The sequence below is a fragment of the Mastacembelus armatus genome, chromosome 10 (genome assembly GCF_900324485.2).
Source record: "Mastacembelus armatus chromosome 10, fMasArm1.2, whole genome shotgun sequence".
Classification (NCBI taxonomy): Eukaryota; Metazoa; Chordata; class Actinopteri; order Synbranchiformes; family Mastacembelidae; genus Mastacembelus; species Mastacembelus armatus.
In genome coordinates this window covers 3,617,061-3,637,519 of record NC_046642.1, presented here as the reverse complement: position 1 = coordinate 3,637,519, position 20,459 = coordinate 3,617,061, and the positions used below count along the sequence as shown (strand labels likewise).

The window sequence follows — 20,459 nt, the reverse complement described above, 5'->3', positions numbered from 1 at the left end:
CCGACAGGCCTGTGACCTGTGTTTCTCATTTGGGATTGGATTACTACCAGTCAAACACCCCATATTTTACTTAACACATACCATGATATTGTTGTTTTATGTAGATCTGCTAAACATTGTTTACTTACACAAGTGTGCTGATGAAAATAGCAACATCTCTTTTAGTGTAAGATGCAATTACAGTACACAGCAGGTTTGCTGGATGTGCTCGCTGTTTACAGCACCGCATTTTTGGAGGTTACTGGTTGAGTCAACTTTGGTTGAGGAACGAATGTGTGTGAGTTTAAAAGCTGGTGTATGGGCAGACTAATTAGGTCTGGTGATAACTGATTAAATGAGTTTGTCTAATGGGAGATTTTTTTTCAGACACTGCATGTTCATCTCTTTCACTTGTAAAATATCTTTAATTCCAAAAGGCATTTAAATAAAATGAAAACCACCTGAAAGAGTTTATTTAGGAAGTAAACAAGTGTTTTCATAAATTATCAGCCATAAATATGTGATTCATCCCACAAATTTAGCACAATGTTCTCTGTTGTCAATGAGACCAATTCTTTAAAGCCATTCCAGGAGACACTGGGCTGTCTCCTCCCCCAAACCTCTCTGACTGCACCTCAATGGCATAATCAGGAAGGAAATGAAGGGCAGGATCTTGCCTGTAGTTTCATTTATATGTTAATCTGTCTGTGGACCTTGGCTGGAATTTGAGTGATTTCACCATAAGGCTTTGTAATGCATTCAGCTGGACATATTCTGACAGCAGTGAAAAGCCAATACATCCTTGTAGTGCAAATGTAATCTATCATTTGCGATGTCTAGCAGCATGTTGACCCTCCAGACTCCATAACTGTTCTATTTATTTAGAAGAGGACTTGTAAAATATCTGTTGAATATAGCACAGCCGCACCGCTGAGGGCAACTTCTGTCATAAATCCGGAAAACAACACAGAAATTATTTGCCTGTGAATGATTGACTATAACATTCAGTAACTTGCAAACTGAAAATGGCAAATGGGGGGAAGAAAGACGGAAACAATATTTTTCACAAGCTGCTAATGTGTACACGCTCCTGTTGAAAGCCATGAAAAGAGTGGTGACATGGATGGAAGCTAGAGTCTGACAGAGGGGCCTTCGGTTTTGGTGTTTGTTGTTTTGAGCATGTTGCATATTAACAAAGGTTTTAGTGCTGAACGGGAACAACATTGATAAGATAGAGGATGGACAACATAAAACATTATGTTACTACATTTGTGGAAGTAAGTAAAGGAAGGAGGGAAATTTTGCATTTGCCTTTAATTGCACTTCATGGTTTTTATTGCTTCATTTGTATTTTTGTAGTTTTTGTGTTGAGCTGTCCTTTGATATTTATTTCTGTTTACATAGAAATCTCTCTCACCGATGTTCAAAAGGCAGATTTTAAAGAGACAAAACAACAAGGCTTTCAGCTAAATACTAACACGCTGACAATCACAATGTGAACATACTGATGTTTACCAGGATTCACATGCTAATCATCTTAGCTTCACCTGTTAGCATGCTAATATTTATTCTAAACGCAGAATTTTCCACTGCAGCCTGATGGGACTGCTGTTATTTTTCCAGATATTTAGTCACAAGCCACATTTGAAGCTTAGGGATCCCCCAGTCTGATCACAGGGTCACATGCATATCTGAACTCAATTTCATAGCGATCCATTCATTTGTTATTGAGACATTTCACATAAACCTCAAATGATAGCCTCATGTCAGGGGACTGCAGACTTACTTTGCAGATGTATCCTCTGGGGACCATGAATGCATGCACCAAATAAAAGACAGAGCTGTTGTATTTGAGTTTGGGTCAAAATAACTGTATCATCCTACCTGAAATCAGACATAGCAAGGCAGCTGTAGACAAAACAAGACAGGAGTTAAAGTTGTCTTCCACTGTTGATGCTGTAATTTATATAATATTTATATCCATCCTAGGCCTTGTGTGAATGAAGTATAGCTCTAACACAGCAGGGATGAACTCTTAGGTGTCCTCGTGCCACTCTGCAGATCAGTCCACCCTGCTCCCTCAGCAGTTCATCTTGGTCATTCATCGACAGATTCTCCCCTGGCTGGCTGCCATGGTTTCTAATGAGGTCAGACTCCTGCCTGCCTGTTTAGCAACATGTGTGTCATTATTTGTCTGTGCATGGCAGAAACAGGCATAAAGACAGAGTGCGCCTGACTTCGAAGAAAACAGAACGAAGTGTGTCTCTCTCAATAACGAGTAGGCTCGGTGCTAATGAGGAGAGAGGAAGACAAAGAGATGTGAGGAGAAGTTCAGGGTTGCCAGGTCAGGCTGAATTCACATTTAGGGCAGTCCAGATTTGAAGAGTCATGCACTGGTTGTGCTGAATAGCAGCTACTTTTAGGATTTAGTGTGACACACAAAAGCTCGGCCAGTGATTTGAATGCTGCTAGGTGAATGTCTACAACAAGACTCCCGAGCCAGCAGCCATTACTAATACTGTAGCAACTGTGTAGCAACTTGGAGTTTCAGTTGCAAATGTGTCTCTGAGGTAAATTAACACAAGACAAGAAGTCCATGCTAACAAAGCTGTGATGCTCATTAGGCTGCAAAAGAAAGAAAAAACTGAGAGGAAACTTTTTGTTTGTTTTTTTACGACCTTGCTGCATATTTTCCAACAACTTTGCAGCGATGCTAGCAGATCTGTGGTTGATCTTATTTGAGTTAATGCATGCTAACACGCTCTACTTCTACCTTTAGCGTTGATGACGGTCAGTTCTAGACATGAATGATCTCAGTCCACAAATCTGTGGAGAGATGTTCTGCTGTTCTTCACAGATGTTTCTTTTCAGCAGCTCCTTGCTGGAGGGGTTTTGTTTTCCTACTGTTTCTAAATACCACAAAGGTGTTTCACTGGATTCAGGTCCGGAGTCATATGTTCCTAATCTTTTTTTCTTTAAAAGCTCTTTCAAGATTATCATCATGTTGGAAAATTCCTCTGCTGCTAAAAGTGGGAGCGATCTTTTCACGATTTTATTTTATCGATCTTATATGAATTTGACTTCACCTGCCCCCTATTGATCTCTATCCTCCACCTTTGACACTCATACAGTTTCATGTCATCTGCAGCTCCATGTTTCATAGCTGGCACTATGAGGTCATTGGTGGTGGTTCTGGCCAGATCAATGGCACACATGAATCCATCTGATCCAAACAAATATTATTTATTTAGGTTTCATCTGACCAGTGAATGTACAGCCAGTAGTCCTGCTGCTTTTTTCCTGCCCTTTAGCAAAGTTTAGTCTTGTAGTTTTGTGAGCAGTGGTTTTCATCATGGACTGTCTAAGGTCAACTTCTTCCAGAGTCTGATCTGTCACTAAAAGACCAGTTTCCATAGATGATGCTTGTGCCAAGTCAGAAGCACTGACCCATTGTTTTTCACTGCTGGTACTGATGTGCATGTTCTGAGTTCTCTGCTTATTCAGACATTTCCTTACCGTGTGGGGTCATGTTGCATCCAATCTCTTTCTTTTGTATTTATTTGGATTAAATATCCTACATTTAAACTTTAAAATAATTTCACTATTGGAATTTAACAGTGTTGTTACACTGGGATGTCCTCAGAGAAATTCGGCTAGCGTGGCTAATCTCACTTGTGTTAAATTTTAGTATTTGGAGCCAAAGGTTCTTTCTGGCAGCACTGCTGATTTCCCCTAACAGTGATTTCTTTTTATCTCATTTTAGTGCTGGATGAATAAAAATGATTGATTTGACCCAGAGCTGCCACCTAGAATTTGATCCATCAATATCCAACTCTGTTGTGCGGTATACGTTATGAAAACTGATATCCAGTGAGGTCTGGATATCGTACCAGTAAATGCCGATTAACATCTGCTGCAAAGTGGAACCAGGTCAAATCTGTTAGGCACTCTTTACAAAACAAATTTAAATACTGGCAGAAGCCAGACAGAGCTGAAAGGGTAGAGTGTGTGCCAGTTTTCTCCACGTGTTCATGTGCAGAACGCAGCTGAACAGCATACACTCCGGATATAATGTGGCAGTCTTAGCCTGTCTCTTTCATTTTAAGATCTCTTACTTGACATCACTTAAACTCAGAGAATGTATTTGTTTCATCTTCACCGTTTTCAGTCTGTCCCTGCTCCCCGTTACACCCAAGACTTTGATTTGGTCGACAAACGGTGTGTGGGCTGCAGCAGCAGCAGCAGCAGCAGGGTTCTGTCCTGAGATGAACTCTGCAGCAGCCGTGGTGAGGGCTGCTTGCTGCTGATGGAGGAGGGAGAGCAAAAGGCAGGGGAGGGCACAAAACAGACAAAGAGAGAAAGCAGCGACAAAGAAGGCGGACGTGACAAGAGTAAGAAAAAAAAATCTAAAAGGAGAAAAATGACAAGGCGAAGAGAGAAATCCCATAATAACAGAATACACGAGTACATGAGTGAGTGACATGATAAGCAAAATGAGACACAAAGATCCAGAACAACAGGAAAAGAGCAGAGAGACAAAGAGAGAGTCAGGAAAAAAGAGGGTCAAAGAGAGGATGACAAAAGGAAAGGCAAGCAGTCAAAGAATGAAGAATTACAGAGGAGGGAAAAGGAAAAGAATCAGTGGGAAAAACCAAGACAAAGAGAATAAATCAAAATGAAGACGGAAAGAAAAACAAGAAGAAAAAAGAATAACAGAAAGAAGCTCAAAGACTGAAAGCAAGACAAAAAAAATGGTTTGAAAAAAGAAGAGCCCCAGAGCCAGGGTGCGAGAGGGAGAGCGAGAAGCTTGGCCAACGCTGAGATTTCCTCAACTGCCGGCAATAATAGTTCTGCATAATGAGCCAATTTAGCAGCTCAGTGCCAATAAAAGACCCAGGTGGTGCTCACTTTTCTCAGCTTGATGGGCCAAAGCTGTGTTTCTAGTGAAATCTGCTTCTGGTTGATATGTTTGTGCTCAGCTACAGTAAAAGCAGGAAGGAAGGGCTGAGGGAGGCTCACAGGGTGTCAGTGATCAGTCCAGTTTGGGTAAAAAAGAACACTGTGGTGCTGTGGTTATTGATCTGTCCAGGTGAACACGCCATGTTATTGAAAAGCTTCACAGAAAAGCTGGCTTACTTTAGAAACGACCTGTAAATCAGATTTTAGTGTGTTGAGGCTGTGCACTCTGAATATAAACAGAGCAAGACTTAATCTTTGTACTTTATCATGTCTGATAACTTCTGATTGCACTTGAGACACCATAATATCACCAATATAACTGATTGTGGTTTTGTAGTTTCTATTTACGTGTGTCTTTGTGGTAAATGCGACACATTAGTGTTATTGTAATACTGATGTTTTTACAAGCATGCTAACATTTGACACTCATACACTCGTGCAGATAAGCTGATATCAGTGAAGCCAGCAGAGCACACAAGGCTTTAGGACATTAGACGTGAGACGTGTATGTACCACATTTTGTCTGAGGTTAATATATTTCAGAAGATAATTGAAAATGATGGAGATAAAAAAGCTCTTAGTCTCTTTGTTCCTTAAAAGTGGAAGTCGACATTTGTTTTGGTGTTTGAAACATGGACCACAAGCTGAACGTGACTAATTTAATTTTTACTCCTTTGCTTCACTTGTGAACTTTATATTTTTGCCTTGTAACTGTTTATATTGTGTGCAATATTTATTCTAAACTATACTATACAGGCTCCACATTCCCACACGTCACCAGTGTCGAGGGCAAACCACAGTGGGGGTGAATTTAAGGATCATGTTCTTCTTGGGTTGGCTTATGAAACCCTCACAAAAACTCTGGCTTCTCCAAGCTGCACTGACTTTGAGCAGTTTTTGCTATTTCATCAATAGCTGACATTTTTCAGATACATTTACATCTGAAAGTGACTGTGGTGGAAAGAACACGGTTGTTGTCTCAGACCAGAATACCCTGCGTCTGTGCAGCTCCGGGCCTTTCGTTGCGTCGAGCCCTAGTCCATTTATTGTCCTTGGCTTCAGCCGTAATGGTTAATGATGCATAGCGAGCCAGGTGTGTCAGTGTCTTGTCCCTCCAGAGACAGTCATGTTGGCTTTTACAGATTTCACAGTCAGATGCATTACCTCTGCTCAGTGTTTGGTGAAAGTGGAACACCTGTGTGCATGGTGGGCCACTGTGTGCAGCTTCAAAGAAGAAAACAGGTTTTCTACTGAGGGCTGATGAAAGCTTTTCATCCACTCCTTGATGAGAGACTGTAGGGATTATGTAAACAGGCAACAAAGAGAAATACAGTATGTATAATCTCTGCTTTCCAGCTTTGTTGGCCATGAGTTACCCCATTGTTGTTGAGTGGAGACTGCTTTCAAAGCTGCCTGTTCTTAAACACAGGCTTTTTATCAAATTTTGAATTCAACTTTTGAGTTGATGTTGGGCTGCAACAGATAGAAGGGTATAATTATATATATGTATAACTATAGAACAAACTCTTTGAAGTTCCTCCTTTTTGTGAAACTGCATTCATAAATGTGTATTCAGTCTTTTTGATTAAAAAAAAAAAAAAAAAAAAGCTGTGTTTTACAACACTGAGTTCCTGAAAGTCCATGAATGTCCCAGCCTGCTGCACCATACCGACACAAATCCAGACTAGAATGGCCTTGTTCAACTCAAAAGCCAAAAGCTCGGTGTCTGAACTGTTGCCAATAACTCGTAAAAAATTCAGCAGGCTGGTGTCACAACAGCATCTGAAAGCAACTTTGTGATTACTGCTTGTTGGCATTGTGGGAGACCAAAAGTTTATTGGAGCTATAAGATTTATATTTCCCCATAGCACAGAGTAATCATAATGTATCTGCAAAGAGTTGATGGGGATTTAGATCAATACCAGTGACTTAATATTGATACTAATTCAGAAGGTTCAGAGATTTCTGGCTTTCACACTTTGGAGGTTGTGGCAAGTTAAACTGTGCTATTCACAATAATTCATTGTTCTATGAATTATGGGTAACGTCAAACTCTAAGAGCCGAGGCAGAGTGTGAAATAAAACAGCAACTAGTCAGTACAAGATATGTTATGATTTCTTTCAAGTCTGTTTTAATACACAGCCCATGCTTTATGTATATAGAAAGTTACTGATTGCATTTTTGTCCTCAGACCTTAGACAAAGCTTTGCTTTAAAAGAACGTGTGACGGTACAAGTTTAGTCTGATTTTCATCTGCTTATTTAGCCGTCTGAGTTGACCAGGTTGAGGCAATATTTTTCACTGGGGTCTGCTTTTTAGTATGAAAGAGTCTCTTTGTGGTGGGATACGGTACGAGCTGCTAGGTGCACGTAGCATGACAGAAGTAAATCAACACAGCTTTCAGAAAGAAGATGCCCCCTCAGTTTGGTTAACTCAGACTCACATGACATTTCAGCCGTCAAGGCTCAGAACAGAAGTTATTGTTATCGTTAATACAGAGGTCACCTTCGTTAATCAGAACTTTCTTCTTTCTTCTTACTGCAGGCCATATAGAGCTCATGCCAGAGCTGATGATCTTCCCAGGATTGTTGGTGAAGAAAAGAGGTGGGTCACAATGTTTGAACTTATCTTAAAACACTGTCTGGGGAATCTTAATGTACACAGATGATTTCACTTGGGGAAAATCCCTTTCTTAAGGCAACGTTATGTAGATAATGGTCCCTGTGATACAAGTGGCAGTTACAGGATAATGGTAAATGCTAAACTATATACTGTAAAAGTAACATGGACAAACCATTAAAAAGCCGTTGACCTAACATTGTTTGCTAACATTAGCCATCATAAACTAACACACAAATCCCTGAGTATATTAAATATTTAAGGGGGTTTGTTTATTTCTTGCTTCATCTACTACAGCGTCACTTTAAGGGGAGCTGCCAAGTAGAACTTGTGTAAATGTGAAGCAGGGCTTTGCTAAGAACAGGTGTGGTTCATAACAGTCTTCTCTGGATAAATGAAGGTTAGAAATAGCAACGACACAATAATTGACTCTGACTTCTAAATTGTGCAAAACAATGTAACATGTGAATGTATTTACAGCTGCTCCTCAGAGTCACTTGAACTCCAACAGCAGCCTAAATTTCCATTCAAAGTAGTTGGATCCATTTCCTCTTGTGAATTGTCATGTCATTGCTGTGAGTTTGGGGGGAAAAAAAAATTCACCTTTTTTTGGGCTCACAGTTTAAACCACGTTCCTACACTGGCAGGTCCAGTCCATCTGATTTGAAACCCAGCTGTATGGCTGCACTTATTGCTAGAACAAAACAAAACAAAAAAAAATGGACGGACAGATTTAAACACCCATTTGTCTGACACTCGGCTGCCTCCTCACTAAATCACTGCTGGCATTGATCTGCAGAAGTTGATTGATTATGCTTGTATAGATGCCAGTTTCCCAGAACAGTAATTAACATTTTAGAGAGTACAAAGAGTATAATAACAAGCAGTACACTTAAACACTGTCTCACCAGGCATTTATAGTCAGAGGGTTGGAGCCTGGGTCAGTTTCCCTCATTTATATTTGATATGATATTTTATCCAGAGACGTAAGTTCTGTCTCAAACACAGATTGAAAGTCTAGTCGGTGTTTTAATATATGCTACAGGATTTATAAAGGACATTTGCATCACTGTGGTGGCTTTTCTACAGCTATGGGCTATACTTAGGAAAAATAGGCACAAATATGGTAATCTCTCCATAGAAAAAGTATGCTCTTTCTCAGCTATGCTTTCCTTTGTGATTATTCATACCATAATCATGCAATTAAGATTAAAAATGCTCAGAAATAAACAGATTCTTTCTGTGATAATCCTCTATGAAATCTCCAGGTGTGACACTGTAGTTGTAACACACACAGGCATGTCAAAAAGATGAATGTATCGCTGTCCAGTTCCAACATCTGCACTGTGATCAGATATACTGAAACACGACATATATGATCACAGAGGGAGTTGGAAGCAGGACAACAGGCACATGGCCTTGCCAAACTACAAGAGAATCTCAATATTTGCATTCTTGTGAAGTTCCTTCTTTCCACAACAAGCTGGGAAAAATGCTCCACAGAAGGACACGAGAATCAACAGCATTTTTTTGATTCAATAATTACCTTGAACCAGCTTAGAGCCATATGTTCGCAGGTTCTCAGTAAAACACAGCAATAAAGCAGCTGATTCCACTCACCGACTTCTGTTCTCTCGAGCTAAAAAGTATTAATCAGAGAAATAATCCTCTGAAGTGTTTTTCTGGAAAGAAAACCAGCACACACACACACACACACACACGGCTGTTGATGGCACAAAAATGAAGGCCACTGGGTTTAAAGTTGCCTCTGGAACGAGTCGGCCACAACTGTCGCTATGTTGTGTGTATTGCGTGGGAGCTTGTTAGCAGTGTATCCAAAACAAGGGCATGCATGAAGAAAAACCAGATGTGGCTATTGGCAGATGGTGCACAAGGAGATCCACCAAGCCTGGACAGCACATACTACATGACATCAGTACAGATGGCCTACTCATTAACACCCACCCTCTGAAAACATACAGCAAATGTTGTACTGAAGAGAGTCTCCATCATGGTATTGCTCTGAATTGAAATGACTTGTAAGGATGCATGAACACAATCAAGGAATCCACTTACAGCACCTACTCTTACACTTAAGTGTTATTTTGTAAGGCTTCATAAGATGTACGTTCAATTTGAACCCATCCTTATCACACAGCCATCTCTGTATTTATTTCTCTTGTAGTTCCTGCTGGACTGAGATGAACTAAGTGAACTGGAGGGAAGGGAAGGGGGGGGGGGGGCAGCAATAGCACTTGGCACCATTGCCTGTTCCACTTCAGCTTGATCCATGTTTTGTGATGCCTGCAGTGTCCTGGCTTAGCCCACAACCATCAAATGACAAACACTAAAGTCGGTATTAACAGCACAGCCTGTGGTTCTGCAGCCTCCGTACAGGGGGAAAGAATGGATTTGAACCAAACAAGAGGTAAGTGGAAAAACAAAGGGATGTATCTGTGAGAAAGAATAATCAATGTCAATGTGACTTTGTCAGTTTCTGGTAGGTGCTTTTTCCTTCTCAATTATCTGTCTGGGTTTTTGCTGACTATTTTATTATCTCTCATGAAAAAATGCAGACTTTTTCAGAGTTAATGGAGTATCAGTGCTAACACAAGCTTTTCTGTCCCCGACACATCAATCAGTCAACCTTGAATGTAGGCGGATTTACCGCTTTGACTATGAAGAGACCAGAAGTGAAAAATCACAGTCAGTATAACTTTAGACACCAGACATATCGAATGTCTTCATGGCTTCATAATGAGAAAGCACTGGACTGCAACAACAGTACATCACCGCACTCCTCAGTTTTATGTTATTCTGTTTGTATTAAACCCTCTTTATATGTTAATAGATTTGCAAAATTCATTTTCAGCATTAAAGCAAATATGTTTATTAAGCATTTTAATATACATCAGAAAATTCCACTTCATATAATACAGGAATTACTTTTAAATGAAAGTTGAATGTACATGGTAAGCTATTTACAATCCATTCACTGACACTCAAATCAAAGATGAAAGACAAAACACAGTCAAGACAAGATAACTGCTTAATAAGACTATACAGTTTGTTTTCCAACACTGTTTCTAGAACCAGTCCTGCCTTGAATACTTCTATTGACCCTTCATGGCATACCTTTGAGCTACTGCAGTACTGAAGAGCTGAGCTTTCACTAGGGCTTATAAGTGTTTGTGCATGCGATAGATTTCTACTACCCCCTGTCCCCCACATCCTAGTTGTTGGCGAAAAATAGCTCACTGTTAACATTATGAAAAGCCTGCAAAAAATGACACAGCCTGTAAACGCTAACGCAGCTCCACACAGTTCATGAGAAACAGATGTCTCAGTTCCCTCAGCATCAGTCAAGCACCTCCTCCCCTCCATGTCCCGCTGGGTTTAGTCCTGTTGAACCACTATTCTGCTTCTCACAGGGAGGAGGTGGGACAGAGTATGTTGTTTCAACTTTGGCTTTACAACTCTGGTTTTCAAACATTATCACTCACAGCTACAAGTTGTCTTTAATGGCTGAACCTTTTTTTTTTTTTTTTTTGAGCTGTTATGTGTCATGCCCCTGAAAAATCCAGCAAGAATTACTGAAAATGAACCACATGACATAAAGGAAACAAAGCTTGGATTTTGTTTCTTGCATTGCAATAGGTTATACATGTAACTCAGCAGACAAATGCTTTTTTAAAGTTACTGTTTTCACTTGAAATCACTGCGTTTAGCACCAAAATTTTGCTGACGGTATACAATGGGTTATTTAAATATTTTTTATGCACACACAAAACATAACACACCAACAACTGAAAATCCCATAGGGACAAAATAAATTTTTTTTTTTACATTTTAAATGAACCTCCCTCTTTCTTAGATATTTGTAATAATACACCAAAGCACAGAGCCAACAAAATTAGGAATCCAAAATAACTGCAGGCAACTCTTGAACACAGCACCATGATAGATCGTAATGGAACACAAAATGCAGCAAAAGTGGCTTTTTTCCCAAAAAATAAATATGCTTGTACTATACTTGTAAAGTTAATTGCCATAGCTATTAACATTACGCACAACATAGGTTTAGCACACTGATCGGGGTTAACAAGGATTATCTGGGGTCTCTAGAAAGGCAGAGTATCAATGTTATGTTATGTCCTCTGGATTGTGACAATGTGCTCAGCGGTACATTGCTGTCAGTGTGAAAAAGTAGACAGAACAAACATAAAATAATACAAAAGCATTGGTATGTTTCTCTCAAACAATTACTTTGATAAAACATGGATGGGCTACAAAGTAAATAGAACATATGCATGTCTGTCATTTTACTCTTTCAAAGTGCATACACTGTTTATTAAATAGCATTACATTAAATAAAAATGATAGGTTGCATGAGTAAGTGAAGAAGGCTGTAACAGATGTAGGCACATTGAAGTATCAGTTCACATGAGCCTCAGGCAGCAATCAACAAGCTTCCCTAGGTATTATTTTGAGGTCTCCCGCTGACAAAAAAACAAAAAACAGTTGCTTTGGCACATTCCTTCCAATGTCTGCATGATGAATGGCATTCTAGACATCTGAAACAATACAGGAATATCTGGGTTAATGTTTCTGGGAGGCAAAAGTCTGCTTATCCAGACTGAAGCATTCTCTGTGCAAGTCTGATTAAATCCAAAAACTGATGGTTCTGTTGAGTGTAATTTAGCAACAACTAAAAATCCATTATTAGCCTCCGTATTAGCCACTGTAAATGAAAACACGAGCAAAAGTATTCCCATGTGCTACAACCGTGACCTTAATTTTAACTTTAACACAAATGCGTGATGTCTTTCAACAAAAGCACATAGTGGATGATTATTTTGAAAAGTATCTCTTACCAGCTATAATGGAGTCTCCTTTTTGTAATTAAACCCGGGGTCTGATCCTTCAATCTGCAGTTTCAGGGCTTGTTTAAGGCTTAGCTCGGTTTCCCCTATTGGATAGTTCTCCAGAACATCCTGGTGGCCTCTGTTTTGCACAGTCCGAGGAACTGATACCCTACCCAGGAAAACCTGATTACCCTGTAGATGATAGTTGGGGTTTGTCATTATGCCATTCCTCTTCTTCTCAGAACAGCTCTGCTGCTGGATAAAGAATTGATCTTGGCCTTGACCCCTTTCCTGTTGAACTGAACCACCAATCATGATCTTGCAATGAGGGTCCTTCACTGCAATGTGTGCTACTGATTTGTTGAGGGCGATTCTCTTGTCAAACTGTGTCATCTCATACTCCAGAACCTGACCTTGGACTGATCCGCTGTTCTTGATTTTTTTCTTATCTCCACCTTTACCATTTGACGTCCCATTTCCAGTCTTACTTCCCTTTGTCGACTTGACACCAGGTTTTAACTGGGACCAATCAAAGTCATTGGATGGAGATGATGGTTGCTGACCAATGGACTTAGTTGTGGAGGAAGGAGACACAATAGACTGTCTGCTTCTACTGCGAGGCAGTGAGTGCTGTTGGATTTGTTCTGTGAATGTCAGCCCATGAAAACTATCAATTGGTACAGTCTGTGCTGTGGCTGTAGATGATGTGGTTCTCAAGGAGGAGTTCTTTGAACTCTTCAGGGAATTATTTGACAAGGAGGATTTCTGTCTATCTACAGTGGAATCAGGAGATTCTGATGGCGAACTGAAAGCATGGACAGGTCCATTGGGTAGACCACGTCCAGATGACTGCATATCTCCTGCGCCGGTGCTGCCAGAACTACTTGATTTAATCGTGAGGGACTGCATTTTACCACTCACAGACAATGGGGTTTTTTCTTCCATGGTGTGTACTGGGGAGGGATTACAGCCATTTAAAATTGTGGCCCCGTATTTTTCCAGAAGTTTTATGATCATTGAATGGCCACCTTTTGCTGCCACTCTCATTGCCGTGCGTCCAAACTGGTCAGCATGGTTAGGGTCAGCACCGTTTTCAAGAAGTATTTGCACAACATCGATATGACCCTCCTGTGCAGCTATGCCTAGTGCTGTTGCTCCCTGGTTGCATGTGTGATCCACACGTGTGCCGTTCTCTATCAAAAACTGCACAACTTTTGTATGGCCTTGCCATGCAGCAGATTGGAGGGCAGACCGCTTCTCATTGTCACAGGCATTTACATCAGCATGATAGTTTATCAACAGTCTCACCATTTCAATATGCCCTTGCCAGCAGGACACGTGTAGGGCTGTTCTGCCCTCAGTGTCACAAGCTTCCACATTTGCTCCATTTTCAAGGAAATACTCTGTCATGGCTAGCTGATTTTCAAGAGCCAATATGTAGAGTGTTGGGCGTCCATCTGCATCTTTGTAATCTATATCAGCACCGTGGCTCAGCAGCAGTTCAACAATATCCCTGTGGCCTTCCAGTGCTGCCACCCTGAGAGCATTCCTCCCATCATATCCCCTCTGGTCAATGCATGACTTGTTTTCCAGAAGAATTTGCACACAGTCATAATGTCCCTCTTGTGCAGCTAATATCAGCGGTATTCTACCATCATTATCTACCTCTGTACAACGAGCACCCTGCTCAATAAGGGCATCACACACTTGACGGTGGCCCTCAAATGAAGCCATGTGTAGCGGGGTCCAGCCTGCATCATCTCTGTGATTCTCATCCAGACCTCTGTCCAGCAGAGTTCTGACCACTTCCACATTGCCCTGTGCAGATGCAATGCTCAACACAGTTCTTCCCTCACTGTCAATGCTATCAACAGCAGCCCCCCAGAAAAGTAATGTGTTGACAACGGAGGCATGGCCCATTGATGCAGCAGCAAGTAGAGGGGTGCGGCCATTGTTGTCTGTGTGATCCACATCGGCTCCACCTTCTAAAAGCAGGTCAACTACATCAACATGTCCTTCATAGCCAGCCACAAGGAGAGGAGTCATGCAGTCTTTGTCACAGTGGTCAACCTCTGCTCCCCTGTCTATCAGCAGGCTCACAACAGAAGCATGGCCTTTACTGGCAGGGACACAGAGAGCAGCAACTGAGAGAGCAGTCCTCCCATCAACATCTTCATGATTAACTTCAGCCCCGTGGTCCAAGAGGTGCTCAACGATCTCTCTGTGCCCCATGTACGCTGCAGCAATGAGTGCTGTTCTTCCTTCATTGTCTGCTTTGTTGACCTCAGCCCCATGCTGAAGAAGGTTCAACACTATGTCTTCATGACCCCCCCATGCTGCAGCTCTCAAAGCGGTTCTACCATCACCATCAGCACAGTCCACTTTGGCACCAGCATAGAGCAGAGCTGATACAACCTCTGAATGTCCACCCCAAGCTGCTGAGCGCAGGGCTGTCCATCCATCATGATCCGTGTGGTTTATGTTGGCCTCACAGCCAATCAGGCAGTTGACCACTTTGGTATGGCCCTGCCTTGCAGCAAGAGTAAGTGCTGTTTGTCCATGGTTGTCTTCTAGCTCCATATTTGCCCCTCTAGAAATGAGCAAGTTGACCACATCAAGGTTTCCACTGTATGCAGCATTGGCCAGCAGAGTTCTCCCACTGGAATCACACTGGTTCACTGATGCCCCATTGTCAAGTAATGTCCGTATTGAGTCCTCTCTTTCCAAGGCCTGTTGAACAATACATGAAGCATGATCGTCCTCATTGTTAACATGAGCTCCAGCTTTGACCAGAAGTTGCAGAACCTCCTGTTCTCTTGGTATCGAGGTGGTCAGAGAGTCTTTAGCAGGAGTTCCATTCCAAACCATCCAAAGAGCCAGATTAAATGGCTCAATCTGCAGATTGGAATTGACAAGGTGTAGTGCAAATTCTTGCACTTCAAGTGGTTTCAGCTGCTTTGCCCGACAAGTGTAACTCATTGCCAACATCCTATGTCCCTCTGCTGCATTGCACAAGTACTTCTGGGTGCAATGCTTAACATCTAGTAGCCACTCTGCAAAACTGTAGTGGAAAAGGATTTTAGTACTCCCAAGCCCATCGATCAACAATTTGGAGAGAATGTCCATTTTTTTCTGAAACTCTTCCATAGTCAGTGTCATGTTTTTGGTCCAGACTGCATGGTACAGTTCCTTGACTGTGAGTGGCCTGCAAGTTGCAAGAATTACATTAAGAATGGGTTGGACTTTGGCAAATTGTTTTCTGACAAATAGTCTCTGGCACAGCCACAGGTAAAGGCCATTGAGAGTGCCAGGGATGTCACGGATCTCACGTAACATGATAAAGTTCTCCACCACGCCATCCAGCACACGCTCTAGGTATAGGAAGCAGCCACTACTTTTTATGTGGAGTTGGTTGAGCATCTCAGCTGTCTCCTTGGTCAGGTGCTGCCTCAGGGCCTCCTCCTGGTCCAGCCGATGGAGTATGTACTGTTGAACGTCCTTGACGATGTATGCCTTGCGCAGATCATCAAGACTGATTTTGCGGAATCCTGAAAGAAAAGAAAGAGACCTTAGAATCTGATGGCAGAGAAATGCATTACAAAATAACATAATCAGTGTATATGAAGCTATGAAATATATGAAACTATAGACAATTATAGTACAGTTACTTTTAGGTTTGACATTGAGAACATATCCAGTATTTATCCACTGATCCTGTACTTAATTAGTTTAAGACAACCATTAATTTCCTAGGTATAGTCATGTTCTTATAGAAAAACCTTTCAGAGGAACACATGATAGAGCATAACACCCTCTGGCTGCTGGAAGCAGACATCTTAAACAGGAGTTTGCTATCAGTTAAGCTCCTAAGGTACTAACAAAAACAAAATTATCGCAATTAGAGCATTATATTATGTCTAAGGCAGAAGCAATTTTCAGCTGTAATACTTTAAAGCAGTGGTCTTCAACCCTGGTCCTCGAGAGCTACTGTCCTGCAGGTTTTCCAAGTATCCCTGTCCTTCCAGTTTCTGATTGGCTGAACACACCTGAACCAGGTGATCAGCAGTGGGTAGGACAGGGATATCTGGAAAACAAACAAACTCTCGAGGACCAGGGTTGGAGACCACTGTTTTAAAGTGTGCCTGTCTGAGGATAAAAGCTATAATTTCAGTATAAATATGATTGGAATAATGAATAAATCGTGTTAAAATACATACAGAGCAGTCTTAACAGATACAAGGGGAATCTATGTCTAAAAAATCCCTGATACCATGAATTAAAAAAAAAAAAACAACAATTCCAGCCCACTTAATTGGTCATTCAACTCAACCACACTGTAGAGGTTATTATCACTTAATCAGCAGGAGCTAATCTGTGGTAGGGGCTGAAGATGTACAAGGATCAAAATGGGGGAGAGCAAGGGAGACATCATTTCCATGCCCCTAGCACATCAATGGCCTGTAAAACATCTCTCCAGTGCCTCACGTATTATTGTGCTACATGCCCACAGCACAGACCTTTAGAAATCATTTCTGGTGGAAAAAAAGAAATGATCACAGTGACTCTTACTGAATGATCTCAAATGAGAATGTGGAAAATGGCTGGATAATGGCTTTGGCTAAAAGGCATAAAGTGAAATTTCCTCCATGTTTAAACAGTCTGCTCATGGTTTGTGTAGCCTGCAGCCCAAAGGCAGGGAGAGCATCTCTGCATTCTTTTATTTACAGTTCCCATGGTTTTCAAGGTTAGTGGAACAGGAAAGAGATGTCACCAGGCTCTTGGTTTGTACTGACATATTGTATTTGACATGATTACTATGTCTCCTCCTGTAGGAAAAGCTGTTGCATTTTGTTCCCTGAAAAGATGCGTTTATATGCCAGGCTGAACACTGACTCATTAACATTAACCTTTTTCAAATTAAGGCAATTAAGACTTTAATTAAGGTCTCATGATTGACTGAACATTTTGCGCACTGACAGGAAAGTACTCTAAAACATTTTGTTTAAAATAATCAATACGATTCGCTCTCACTCTTTCACTTACCAGTGAAAAGTGATTGGTTCGATTATACTACACAGCAACTTCAACATGAATCAGGCTGTCACTGAGCCCGAGGCAGCGCTCTGCTCATCCAGCTGCTATTGTGTAGGCAGAAAAGGCTGTGAAATCTTATTCCACACAGGACCAGTGGTAACCACACCCGGAAGCCAGATAACAACCGTGATGAGTTTAACGAGAGTTCCCAAGCAGGTACTGACAGTTTGGTAAACAAAAGCAGCAATGGGTTTTCTTTATCATCTGTTTGTTTAAGATAAACACGCTCCCACCAACAGCACCTGACAATAGTCTCCTTTTTCTTAGTCCTTGAGGCCGAAGTTACAGCCAAACTGTGATAGGGCAGATGAAATGAAAGGAATCGTGCCCCCACTAACAGCTATATATAATTGTATCCTCTGATTCATGTCAGGAAAAGAGAATAAAAGAAAACAGTTTTGTAATAATTACAATAATTCACAGTCTCGGTTGGACTTCATTTAATTAGCTACCATAAAGTATTTTACGACAGAGTTACTAACCCCAGAGAACTTGGAGGTACATTGTCAGTATTAGTGACTTTATTGTAATAGGGATCATATGGACAGAGACATTTGGTTCTACAAGAACTAGAACGACTGGAAATAAATGTAATAACAATAATGGCCTGATTTATAAACACAATCATATTTCTCTTTTTCTGAATAGGCCACTCATGTCGACAGGTATGATTTAATGTTGAACAAAAGGCAGCTGTGCAAATGCTTTAAATTAATAAAGCTATAAATTCCAACTCTCCATCACTGATATTGCCTGATAATTACAGCAACTCAATTATCCTAACAGACTTTCAGACTGTCATTGTTTTCAGCCACTGTGTACATTTTCCAACTCCCCCTCCAGCCCAAGTGGATTCACTGACATTACGAAAGCCAGATTAATGGTTGATGTAAAATAGCTATTGGTATATTAAAACACATAAGTACTTTTACTTTGCAGGACTCAAGACCACTAAAGACTGTATATTTAACCTATAACCTGATAACTCACTGTTAATGGCTTATCATCAGTTTGGAGATTACGTTCACATTTATATAAAAAAATTACACAAGTCACTTGAATGCACCACATGATCCTAATGTGCATTCCTGTCCTCTGTTTACTCACCACTATTCTGGCTCAAACAGCACTGAAGATCAAATTTCAGACACTACTACACTACACAGCAGATGATTTTCACTCTTCCTCTCCTTATTTTCCTCAGCCTTATATTTACTTGATGGTCAATGGTCTTTTGTTTAGCGTGAAGGTCCAGCTCATTGCTGTTTTGAACTCTGCTTTTCAGGTAATGCATGTTCCTAAGTGCCTCAGTCAGCACAAGCACATTGCATCTTGTTTTTTTTAAATATAATTTTATATCTAAGGACAGACATCTGATGCCTGCCTACATATGTGACTTTCTGATGCTCTGATGTCACTTCTTCTGGACACAGTCCTTGTTTGGACAGTTTGGGTTTGGTCCAGCTGGGACAGGAAACCACTAGCTCAGAAGGGGAAAGAGGCCATTAAAGGGGAAAAACAAGGGCCCAAAAAAGACTTGAGCTTTTTTTTTTCACCCAGCCAGTGACAGTTCTCTATCATGAATATTTTCTCAGGGGAACAAAAGAAAAATGCCTCTGTACTGTAGTTTATGATAAACAGTTTCTCCTACATTCCACGGTCACTGACATGCCAATTATGAAGATACACTGAGCAGGAAAGCTGAAGGAGGGAGGAGGAGAGTCACATTAACTGCACCCACCCTGAAGAAAAAAACATTTGTCTGGGGAAAGCAAGTTTTTTCAAAATCAATTTCTATGAGTGAGACATAAAAGGACACAACAACCAAGAGCCTCCATTTAAAACAAGCCAACAAAGACTTTTTCCTTCACTCACTGCACATGGTGGAACATGACCTACAATTTCCACTTCAGTCATGTGAGGACATCACTTCACAAAGCTTGAAAGTCATGGTATTATTCCTGCTCTGCTCCTGCAGATAAAACACTCTAACAAGCAATGGGGGAACACCATACAACCTGTACTTGATGACTGTGGTGTAAGAAGTACTATTAGGTACTACACAAGAATGCAAAAACTATAAATGGACAAATGCCTTCCAAGAACCGTTTTCTTTCTTTCCAAAACCCCACAGTCATGATGACCTATATTTTGCACCATTAAATGTGGGCTACACAAAGTGTAGCTGAGAATTGTGTGTTCAGGCTAGTTATGCATGTGTGAGGGGATTGTTCAAAGTCTGAACAAAAGTGACTCCTAAACAAGCAACAAATGACACATTCATCAGGGTGAGGGATGCAGCTCCCGAGGCCTCTGAGCCAGCTGCTGCTCATTACAGAACTGGATACCAGCCACAAGAGACAGATCCTCACGTACAAAAGAAGGACTGTTTGCCTTCTAGATTCATTTTTCAGATGACAAATGAGGCAGCGTGCCTGTGTACGTGTGTTGAGAAACGTGAAGTCCGAGCTCATCAACCAGGATTTCAGAATGGCAGTATCTCAATTCTGGCACGTTCTTTTCAAGACACCATTTTAAGTCATCGGATCCATAAAGAAAACAGAAACCCAAGCCTCGCTGCCCTCTCCTCGGGCTCTCCAGTAAACCCACACTCGACAAACGTCTGTTCAACAGCTGCAGCGTTCCCAGTTCCAAAAAACATGAGAGCGCCAACCTCCTAAACACAAGTATGTGGACGAGAGTCAGCTCCAACCGTCGGCAAACAACAGTCCTTTGAAAAGTATGCTACCATTTAAGCTTTGAAAAATACTGTTCAGGTCCTTGTTTGATTATATACACACACTCTAATTTCTAGTCTAACAAATGAGTAATGATAACACTTTTTATTTTGTTGTGGATAAATGTGGCTTATTCAGCGTGAGAAGAGACAAAGCCAAGTACTAAAAGGCTTCGACTCTAATAAGACCCTAATTAAACAGCAA

The 20,459-nt window shown here is 41.0% G+C and overlaps 1 protein-coding gene across 2 annotated transcripts in view; it reads right to left on the bottom strand.

Moving 5' to 3' along the window:
- Nucleotides 1-11,083: 11,083 nt before the first annotated feature.
- ankrd50 (ankyrin repeat domain 50) overlaps nucleotides 11,084-20,459 on the bottom strand; it is a 32,012-nt gene continuing 22,636 nt past the window's right edge. For both annotated transcript variants that reach the window (XM_026330099.1, XM_026330100.1), the window contains 2 exons: nucleotides 12,433-15,971; nucleotides 11,084-12,132 (listed from right to left, as the gene is read on the bottom strand). In XM_026330099.1, the coding sequence (XP_026185884.1) occupies nucleotides 12,436-15,971 (3,536 nt within the window). In that variant the 3' untranslated portion in view covers nucleotides 11,084-12,132; nucleotides 12,433-12,435. The remainder of the gene's footprint in view (nucleotides 12,133-12,432; nucleotides 15,972-20,459) is intronic.